Consider the following 11,365-nt stretch of genomic DNA (forward strand, 5'->3'; position numbering starts at 1 on the left):
AAAAATATTATCTTTTTACAGTCGTCAGTAGGGCAAAATACAACTATTTTCTATTTTTTTTATTTAAAAAAAATTACAAAATTAGTTATAAAATTTGTGTAGCGGAAACTTTACGTTAAAATCGTAGGGTAATTTCAATTGAGAAGTCCATATTATCTTTCTAGAAATGCACTGAACAAATCAATACAAAGTACTACTATTAGATTTGACATATGTAGTAGTACAATGAAGTACTCGTGTATAACATATTATAAATGTTTATTGATTAATTTATGTTTATATCAGTATTATCTTTTGATTTAATAAATTAAAAAAAAACAACTTCACGCTGTATGCCGCACACAGCAGGGTAGATAGAGGGAATCTACTGTTAAGACACTCTGTTCCCCATTTTCAGCCGGATTCTGGAGGCATTACGTGTCTATGCTAGAGCGAAGAAATGGAAAATATAAATTTGAATAAATGTTTCATCGCGGGGATCGAACCCACAATCAGTCTGGCACGACTGGTAATAAATAAAATAAGTATTTTTGTCCTTTGTAATTTACGGATACATCGTTCATTTGGTGAAACATTAGAATAAATTGCGATTTTTGAAATATTTCAGGGGGTACAATAAGATTTGTAATTTTTTATTGACAATAAATAATAAGTAAACATTGCCATATTTAAATAATTTTGTTTTTTTATATGCAATTACAGCATTATCTCGGTATGTAGGTACATATATATATATTATATATTCAAATAAACTTACGTATACTCGTTCGCACAGTCTATATAAATTAAACTAGGTATATATTACCAAGGTGTGGATTCAACTCCTATTCTAACTCACACAATTTTTTGGGGACCAAATGTGTGATTGTAAACATTGAATAAATATTGAATTTTAATAATACTTATTAGTTTTTTTTGCTCAAGAAAACGTAATAGCAGATCAAACTTAAATATATCTATTATAGTAACATAATATGTCCTTATAACACAACTAGTACATTGTTATAATAACATGGCACAGCTGTCCGTCAGATTGTAATGAGTAACTACTCTAAAGCTCTTTGTAAAATATTATAATTCTAAAACAGACTATGAAGTTCATATACTACAACCAAAACTTAAAAATATACAAAGAAAATCTGTTCAACTAATTTTGACACATTCGGGCGAAACTCGAAGCTACAGTTTGTCTTTCCCGATTAAATAAATTATAATAATTTAAATTACCGTCGTAGCTCAGCGGCGCAGGGGTGTGACTGTAACGCGATGATTGTGGGTTCGATCCTCAATAAAGTGAAATATTTATTATTATTAACGTTTATATTTCCATTTCATCGCTCTGGTTTCGAGGCGAAACGTGGCGTTGAATTCTGCCATTAAAATGTAACTTACAGGATATTAACTTAATTTGGTACATCTTATAATTAAATACTTATTAAGATTTTGTATGAAAAATGTTAGTAAAGCAAGATTTGAAACATCTTCTTTAATTGTTTAGTAAGGGTTAGAATTATATAATATTTCTTTATCTGTTTTTTAATTAATTTATGAGGCCAGTCGTGGCGTAGAGGCACTAAGCTTCGCTTTAGCTTTGAAAAGCCGAGTTGAGTTCAGAATTCAAATTCAAAATATTCTTTATTCAAATAGACTATTACAAGCACTTTTGAATCGTCGAATGTACATGTCAACAAAAAGCTACCACCGGTTCGGAAGGCAGTTCTGCTGAGAAGAGCCGGCAAGAAACTCAACAGTTGCTCTTTTCAAAGTCAATGGTATATTTAATTATTAGGTACATTAACTGGCAGCTGTCCTGCATTACATTCAATTGATTACTCAACATTCAATGCCCCTAGAAATGGCGGATAGTAAGAAACGGTGTAAGAGAGTTTAAAAAAAAGTGTCGTTGTTGCATACATTGTATTAAAAATAAATTTAATAAAAAAAAGAAACAATATTACTAACTATTTCATAATTAGAAGGTAATCTTAGTAAATATGTAATAGGTACCTGCATATCAGCATTTACAGGTTCCGGATCCGGATTAGAATTTAGAACTTTCCAAATTACTTCTAAATATTAAACTCATTTATTTCTCCATTTTAGGGGTAATTCCCGGGAGATAAAAAACAAAGCGGAGAAACAGAGGAGAGACAAGATGATCCAGTCGCTGTTGCGGCTCGCGTCCGTCGTACCCCCTATAGCGAAGCTCGGACGAAAATTGGATAAGATAAGCGTACTGCGACTTGCCGCCCACTACCTACGATCTCATCAGCATGGTAAGCTGATATAAATTACTTATATATATTATTATTTATATATATATATATATATATATTATTTATATTATTTAATTGTGGCCGTCGTGGCGCAGCGGCACAAGGGTGTGACTGTAACGTGACGGTTGTGGGTTCGATCCCCACTTGAGGAAGTGAAATATTTATTTCCATTTATATTTCCATTTCTTCGCTCTGGTGTTGAGGCAAAGCGCGGCGTTGAGTTCTGCCACTCAACACGCAAAGCCTCCAGAATTCGGCATAAAGTGAGAAACGGAGTGTCTTAACACTAGTTTCCCTCTGCCTACCCTGCTGTGTGCGGGATACAGCGTGAAGCTGAAGTGCATTAAGTTCATAAGTGAGAACAAAGCTAGGTGTCTTATATGCGTGGACATTCCTTAACAATTATAAAATGGAATGTGGCGAAACTAGAATTACTCACAAAACACTACCTATCTAGATATAGCGCATAAACTAGATCATATAATATACTGCGTTGTTAGGTATATAGGATGTTCGCGTGTCCGTAAACGCGACGGACGGACGGACGGACGGTTGTAGATTCGACGTTCATTTGGGAGAATGATATATTTTATATTTTCGTCCTCTCGTTCTGTTAACGTGGGAACAAAAGACATTAAGTTCCGCCACTCAACACGCAATGCCGCCGCGCTTACGCCAGAGCGAAGAATGAAAATATAAATAAATATTTAATTTCCTCGAGTAGGGATGGAACCCGTGTGTCCCTGCGCCACGACTGGCCTCAGATTTTTACTATAATATCAATAGTATTGTAATGTTTATTAATTAGTATTTGTTCACGAACAATCCACTATAACGCTGAGTTATGAATGTAGTTAGAGTATTTTATATGGGTCTAGCGTACGCGCGCAGCTTCGCCTGCTTATTTGCACCCTTAGGCGTAAATTCAAATAAACCACCAACCACATGATCAATTAAATATTTTTAAGTCTAAATTAAAAGTTTTATAAAAACCAGAGGCGATTTAAAAAAAAATCCATACAAACTTTTGCACCCTTAGGGGATGAATTCTAAAAAATTATGAAGCACATGTTCAATTAAATATTTTTAAGAGTCTGTATTTAATTTTTTTTTAAACACCATAAATAAAGAACAACAACAACAGATTAATCAATTTAATGGCTTATACAATTAAGCTCATATTGAGCTTGCTAAATAGAAATACACTATATATATTTATATACATACACACAGCTATAAACATAAAACAATCAACAGATATAAAATGAATATAATAACAATAACAACAATGTAAGCAAATACCAAAAGTAATAATAGGGAAAAATAGGAGACTCCGCTCTCCATTATCATAAAAAATATAACAATTAAACATTAAGCTTAAATATAAAAACTAAATTAAATTAAATATACTTAAACATATATAAACAATTTTATTATTAATTAAACAATTGTTGAAATTTAAGCATCTTTTCTCCTCATTTCTAGTAGATCACCTGTGACTTCATTTACTTTTTCTTCATCAAGAGTCTTTTTCATAAGGTACACTGATCTTTGCTGGTTTTCAAGAAGCTCGTCTAGGCTTCGGTTTATAGATGCAATCTGTTGTTGCAATCTGCGTGGTACGTTTATATCCAGTTTTGTCATATTGGGATCAGTATTTTCAGCACCAGGTCGGGGAACTAAAATCGAAACAAAAATATTTTAAATTAATTACTATTATAATATGTAGTAAAGAACAATTTTGTGTTTACTATGTAATAAAATTTTAACAGGCTTACATACCTGAAGACTCGCCTCTCTCGGAAAACGTGGAACGCTCTTGTCTTGGGGGTGATCTGAGCGACTGTTGATCATCATTTTCCTTGGAAGTGGAAGTATTTTCCATTTTAATGTTTTAATAAACACTTTTGATCACTATAATAAAAGTAGTAGTAGCAATTTTGAATTTTGAATTACAAGTACAGGCTGACGTTGTTAAACTGGCGCCATGTTTGACACAGACGTTAGCCATAGACACGAAAAAAGTATCGATACTTTGTGGTATCGAGTACATTGCTTTTTCACTTTTATATTAAAAAAATATTCTGTTTCGTACCTTGTTTTCCGTGTAAAATCTTGGTTGAGAGCAAACATGTTAGAAAAGAGGTGGATGGTTCATTCAGAGTATATTGATATGTGAAGTATGTTTTTTACTATAACGTTATCTTGTTTATATAAGATAGATTTTCTTACATTTGATTCATTAGTATTGATATTATTTATTGGAGAAAGTTGGAAAAGTTCAGGTACCTTGGATCCGTCATGCACGAGTCTGGAGGCATCGATCATGATCTCCTTGGCCGGATAAGAGTTTAGACGGTATCCTGCGATCACAGACCACACCAGTGACCTCCCGCCACTTAGCCGAGGCAACGCTTATCCAACTAAGGGGCTGGCCCAGGAGTTATAAGGATAGTTCTCGAGTCCGAGCTCTCGCAGGCCATATACTCGGTCTTTGACACATTGCCAATATGCATTTAATTCATGGAGAATGGTTATGTAACGCAAATGCTGCAGTTAGAATGTATCGGAAAAGATACCAAAACGCTGAACGTCATCCCGATTATCGTGTATTTCGATTTTTCTCTCTTCAACAAAGAAGTAATCCAGCAAGTGTCGTACCATTTCGGAATCCAGATTAAATGCGCCAATTTTTAAAGTTACTTGCAAAAACAATGTAGTAAATTTTTTTTATAGTACAGTTGGTTAAAGTTGGGTGTAGTAAATATTTTGAATTTAATGTTTGGCAAAAACACCACATTTTATTGAAAACTAATGCAGGTATGTTTCAATCTTAAACTGTAATTCAAAGAAGAGTTACTCGTGATTACATTACAGAAAAAAAAATGAAGAAAGAGTAATATTTGTAGTCCTGGGACTTGAAAAACTATCACAGGGTGTCGGTTTTTCCGATATTTTTTAAAATCAATATAATATGAAAAATACATGACAAAGATTTTTTTTTATATTTTTCTGATAAGTGTCACGACTTGGTCTATCACCTGGTTTCGTTTTATCGTTGACTCCTGGGACACCCTGTATATATATATATATATATATATATTAATTAGGTAGTATTTTATAATATAATTTTTAGGGCGTCGTGGCTCGGTTACTACCAAGTGACAGTTTTGTATTGTACATATATAAATACATATGTAACGCCGTCGTTAAGCCGCACTAATTTTTTTCGCGGCTTTCGTCGCATAAATCAAAATAACATCAATCATGAATCAATGTACCGAATTTCTTCGTCACATACGTTCATTATGCTTGCTTCAAAAACAATGAAAAAATGGCGTGAACTAGTTTTTTTTTACTTATTCCACCTTCAGAAAGTCATTAACATGAAACATTTAACGGCATTAAAACCAGCCAGTTACATTCAGCACAGCCAAAGAGATTTGATTCTAATTCTAATAATATATTCAAAAAACGAAAATACTTTTGCCCCAACCTATTATTTAATTGTATAAGTGCAATAAACCCGACGTATTTATTATTTGTATTTAATTGAGGCCGTCGTGGCGCAGCGGCAAAAGGGTGTGACTGTAACGCGACGGTTATGGGTTCGATCCCCACTCGAGGAAGTGAAATATTTATTTCCGCTTATATTTCCATTTCTTCGCTCTGGTGTAAAGGCAAAGCGCGGCGTTGAGTTCTCCCACTCAACACGCAAAGCCTCCAGAATTCGGCATAAAGTGAGAAACGGAGTGTCTTAACACTAGTTTCCCTCTGCCTACCTTGCTGTGTGCGGGATACAGCGTGAAGCTGAAGTGCAATAAGTTCATAAGTGAGAACAAAGCTAGGTGTCGTATATGCGTGGACATTCCTTAACAATTATAAAATGGAATGTGGCGAAACTAGAATTACTCACAAAACACTACCTACCTACTACTACTACCCTTAGGGGATGAATTCTAAAAAATTATGAAGCACATGTTCAATTAAATATTTTTAAGAGTCTGTATTTAATTTTTTTTTAAACACCATAAATAAAGAACAACAACAACAGATTAATCAATTTAATGGCTTATACAATTAAGCTCATATTGAGCTTGCTAAATAGAAATACACTATATATATTTATATACATACACACAGCTATAAACATAAAACAATCAACAGATATAAAATGAATATAATAACAATAACAACAATGTAAGCAAATACCAAAAGTAATAATAGGGAAAAATAGGAGACTCCGCTCTCCATTATCATAAAAAATATAACAATTAAACATTAAGCTTAAATATAAAAACTAAATTAAATTAAATATACTTAAACATATATAAACAATTTTATTATTAATTAAACAATTGTTGAAATTTAAGCATCTTTTCTCCTCATTTCTAGTAGATCACCTGTGACTTCATTTACTTTTTCTTCATCAAGAGTCTTTTTCATAAGGTACACTGATCTTTGCTGGTTTTCAAGAAGCTCGTCTAGGCTTCGGTTTATAGATGCAATCTGTTCTTGCAATCTGCGTGGTACGTTTATATCCAGTTTTGTCATATTGGGATCAGTATTTTCAGCACCAGGTCGGGGAACTAAAACCGAAACAAAAATATTTTAAATTAATTACTATTATAATATGTAGTAAAGAACAATTTTGTGTTTACTATGTAATAAAATTTTAACAGGCTTACATACCTGAAGACTCGCCTCTCTCGGAAAACGTGGAACGCTCTTGTCTTGGGGGTGATCTGAGCGGCTGTTGATCATCATTTTCCTTGGAAGTGGAAGTATTTTCCATTTTAATGTTTTAATAAACACTTTTGATCACTATAATAAAAGTAGTAGTAGCAATTTTGAATTTTGAATTACAAGTACAGGCTGACGTTGTTAAACTGGCGCCATGTTTGACACAGACGTTAGCCATAGACACGAAAAAAGTATCGATACTTTGTGGTATCGAGTACATTGCTTTTTCACTTTTATATTAAAAAAATATTCTGTTTCGTACCTTGTTTTCCGTGTAAAATCTTGGTTGAGAGCAAACATGTTAGAAAAGAGGTGGATGGTTCATTCAGAGTATATTGATATGTGAAGTATGTTTTTTTACTATAACGTTATCTTGTTTATATAAGATAGATTTTCTTACATTTGATTCATTAGTATTGATATTATTTATTGGAGAAAGTTGGAAAAGTTCAGGTACCTTGGATCCGTCATGCACGGGTCTGGAGGCATCGATCATGATCTCCTTGGCCGGATAAGAGTTTAGACGGTATCCTGCGATCACAGACCACACCAGTGACCTCCCGCCACTTAGCCCAGGCAACGCTTATCCGACTTAGGGGCTGGCCCAGGAGTTATAAGGATAGTTCTCGAGTCCGAGCTCTCGCAGGCCATATACTCGGTCTTTGACACATTGCCAATATGCATTTAATTCATGGAGAATGGTTATGTAACGCAAATGCTGCAGTTAGAATGTGTCGGAAAAGATACCAAAACGCTGAACGTCATCCCGATTATCGTGTATTTCGATTTTTCTCTCTTCAACAAAGAAGTAATCCAGCAAGTGTCGTACCATTTCGGAATCCAGATTAAATGCGCCAATTTTTAAAGTTACTTGCAAAAACAATGTAGTAAATTTTTTTTATGGTACAGTTGGTTAAAGTTGGGTGTAGTAAATATTTTGAATTTAATGTTTGGCAAAAACACCACATTTTATTGAAAACTAATGCAGGTATGTTTCAATCCTAAACTGTAATTCAAAGAAGAGTTACTCGTGATTACATTACAGAAAAAAAAATGAAGAAAGAGTAATATTTGTAGTCCTGGGACTTGAAAAACTATCACAGGTGTCGGTTTTTCCGATATTTTTTAAAATCAATATAATATGAAAAATACATGACAAAGATTTTTTTTTATATTTTTCTGATAAGTGTCACGACTTGGTCTATCACCTGGTTTCGTTTTATCGTTGACTCCTGGGACACCCTGTATATATATATATTAATTAGGTAGTATTTTATAATATAATTTTTAGGGCGTCGTGGCTCGGTTACTACCAAGTGACAGTTTTGTATTGTACATATATAAATACATATGTAACGCCGTCGTTAAGCCGCACTAATTTTTTTCGCGGCTTTCGTCGCATAAATCAAAATAACATCAATCATGAATCAATGTACCGAATTTCTTCGTCACATACGTTCATTATGCTTGCTTCAAAAACAATGAAAAAATTGCGTGAACTAGTTTTTTTTTACTTATTCCACCTTCAGAAAGTCATTAACATGAAACATTTAACGGCATTAAAACCAGCCAGTTACATTCAGCACAGCCAAAGAGATTTGATTCTAATTCTAATAATATATTCAAAAAACGAAAATACTTTTGCCCCAACCTATTATTTAATTGTATAAGTGCAATAAACCCGACGTATTTATTATTTGTATTTAATTGAGGCCGTCGTGGCGCAGCGGCAAAAGGGTGTGACTGTAACGCGACGGTTATGGGTTCGATCCCCACTCGAGGAAGTGAAATATTTATTTCCGCTTATATTTCCATTTCTTCGCTCTGGTGTAAAGGCAAAGCGCGGCGTTGAGTTCTCCCACTCAACACGCAAAGCCTCCAGAATTCGGCATAAAGTGAGAAACGGAGTGTCTTAACACTAGTTTCCCTCTGCCTACCCTGCTGTGTGCGGGATACAGCGTGAAGCTGAAGTGCAATAAGTTCATAAGTGAGAACAAAGCTAGGTGTCTTAAATGCGTGGACATTCCTTAACAATTATAAAATGGAATGTGGCGAAACTAGAATTACCCACAAAACACTACCTACCTACTACTACTACCCTTAGGGGATGAATTCTAAAAAATTATGAAGCACATGTTCAATTAAATATTTTTAAGAGTCTGTATTTAAATTTTTTTTAAACACCATAAATAAAGAACAACAACAACAGATTAATCAATTTAATGGCTTATACAATTAAGCTCATATTGAGCTTGCTAAATAGAAATACACTATATATATTTATATACATACACACAGCTATAAACATAAAACAATCAACAGATATAAAATGAATATAATAACAATAACAACAATGTAAGCAAATACCAAAAGTAATAATAGGGAAAAATAGGAGACTCCGCTCTCCATTATCATAAAAAATATAACAATTAAACATTAAGCTTAAATATAAAAACAAATATTATATTAAATTAAATTAAATATACTTAAACATATATAAACAATTTTATTATTAATTAAACAATTGTTGAAATTTAAGCATCTTTTCTTCTCATTTCTAGTAGATCACCTGTGACTTCATTTACTTTTTCTTCATCAAGAGTCTTTTTCATAAGGTACACTGATCTTTGCTGGTTTTCAAGAAGCTCGTCTAGGCTTCGGTTTATAGATGCAATCTGTTCTTGCAATCTGCGTGGTACGTTTATATCCAGTTTTGTCATATTGGGATCAGTATTTTCAGCACCAGGTCGGGGAACTAAAACCGAAACAAAAATATTTTAAATTAATTACTATTATAATATGTAGTAAAGAACAATTTTGTGTTTACTATGTAATAAAATTTTAACAGGCTTACATACCTGAAGACTCGCCTCTCTCGGAAAACGTGGAACGCTCTTGTCTTGGGGGTGATCTGAGCGGCTGTTGATCATCATTTTCCTTGGAAGTGGAAGTATTTTCCATTTTAATGTTTTAATAAACACTTTTGATCACTATAATAAAAGTAGTAGTAGCAATTTTGAATTTTGAATTACAAGTACAGGCTGACGTTGTTAAACTGGCGCCATGTTTGACACAGACGTTAGCCATAGACACGAAAAAAGTATCGATACTTTGTGGTATCGAGTACATTGCTTTTTCACTTTTATATTAAAAAAATATTCTGTTTCGTACCTTGTTTTCCGTGTAAAATCTTGGTTGAGAGCAAACATGTTAGAAAAGAGGTGGATGGTTCATTCAGAGTATATTGATATGTGAAGTATGTTTTTTTACTATAACGTTATCTTGTTTATATAAGATAGATTTTCTTACATTTGATTCATTAGTATTGATATTATTTATTGGAGAAAGTTGGAAAAGTTCAGGTACCTTGGATCCGTCATGCACGGGTCTGGAGGCATCGATCATGATCTCCTTGGCCGGATAAGAGTTTAGACGGTATCCTGCGATCACAGACCACACCAGTGACCTCCCGCCACTTAGCCCAGGCAACGCTTATCCGACTTAGGGGCTGGCCCAGGAGTTATAAGGATAGTTCTCGAGTCCGAGCTCTCGCAGGCCATATACTCGGTCTTTGACACATTGCCAATATGCATTTAATTCATGGAGAATGGTTATGTAACGCAAATGCTGCAGTTAGAATGTGTCGGAAAAGATACCAAAACGCTGAACGTCATCCCGATTATCGTGTATTTCGATTTTTCTCTCTTCAACAAAGAAGTAATCCAGCAAGTGTCGTACCATTTCGGAATCCAGATTAAATGCGCCAATTTTTAAAGTTACTTGCAAAAACAATGTAGTAAATTTTTTTTATGGTACAGTTGGTTAAAGTTGGGTGTAGTAAATATTTTGAATTTAATGTTTGGCAAAAACACCACATTTTATTGAAAACTAATGCAGGTATGTTTCAATCCTAAACTGTAATTCAAAGAAGAGTTACTCGTGATTACATTACAGAAAAAAAAATGAAGAAAGAGTAATATTTGTAGTCCTGGGACTTGAAAAACTATCACAGGTGTCGGTTTTTCCGATATTTTTTAAAATCAATATAATATGAAAAATACATGACAAAGTTTTTTTTTTATATTTTTCTGATAAGTGTGACGACTTGGTCTATCACCTGGTTTCGTTTTATCGTTGACTCCTGGGACACCCTGTATATATATATATATATATATATATATTAATTAGGTAGTATTTTATAATATAATTTTTAGGGCGTCGTGGCTCGGTTACTACGAAGTGACAGTTTTGTATTGTACATATATAAATACATATGTAACGCCGTCGTTAAGCCGCACTAATTTTTTTCGCGGCTTTCGTCGCATAAATCAAAATAACATCAATCA

General features: G+C 33.6%; 4 protein-coding genes across 5 annotated transcripts in view; 1 reads left to right on the top strand and 3 right to left on the bottom strand.

The window, feature by feature from the left end:
- LOC146527271 (uncharacterized) overlaps positions 1–11,365 on the top strand; it is a 44,293-nt gene that overhangs the window by 10,129 nt on the left and 22,799 nt on the right. For both annotated transcript variants that reach the window (XM_085205856.1, XM_085205855.1), the window contains exon 2: positions 2,104–2,276. In XM_085205856.1, coding sequence (XP_085061982.1) covers positions 2,104–2,276 — 173 coding nt within the window. The remainder of the gene's footprint in view (positions 1–2,103; positions 2,277–11,365) is intronic.
- LOC146527272 (uncharacterized) lies at positions 3,435–4,659 on the bottom strand. Its single transcript, XM_085205860.1, has 2 exons — positions 4,059–4,659; positions 3,435–3,955 (listed from the first exon to the last, which is right to left on the bottom strand). The coding sequence occupies exons 1-2, from the start codon at positions 4,159–4,161 to the stop codon at positions 3,735–3,737; spliced, it is 324 nt and encodes a 107-aa protein (XP_085061986.1). The 5' UTR covers positions 4,162–4,659; the 3' UTR covers positions 3,435–3,734.
- On the bottom strand, positions 6,333–7,192 carry LOC146527273 (uncharacterized). The gene is made up of 2 exons (XM_085205859.1): positions 6,969–7,192; positions 6,333–6,865 (listed from the first exon to the last, which is right to left on the bottom strand). Exons 1-2 carry the CDS (start codon positions 7,069–7,071, stop codon positions 6,645–6,647), a joined length of 324 nt encoding a protein of 107 aa, XP_085061985.1. The 5' UTR covers positions 7,072–7,192; the 3' UTR covers positions 6,333–6,644.
- On the bottom strand, positions 9,236–10,101 carry LOC146527274 (uncharacterized). The gene is made up of 2 exons (XM_085205858.1): positions 9,878–10,101; positions 9,236–9,774 (listed from the first exon to the last, which is right to left on the bottom strand). Exons 1-2 carry the CDS (start codon positions 9,978–9,980, stop codon positions 9,554–9,556), a joined length of 324 nt encoding a protein of 107 aa, XP_085061984.1. The 5' UTR covers positions 9,981–10,101; the 3' UTR covers positions 9,236–9,553.

This window comes from Heliconius melpomene, chromosome 21 (assembly GCF_056956725.1).
Source record: "Heliconius melpomene rosina isolate 202511_hmr_F chromosome 21, ASM5695672v1, whole genome shotgun sequence".
NCBI classification, from domain to species: Eukaryota; Metazoa; Arthropoda; class Insecta; order Lepidoptera; family Nymphalidae; genus Heliconius; species Heliconius melpomene.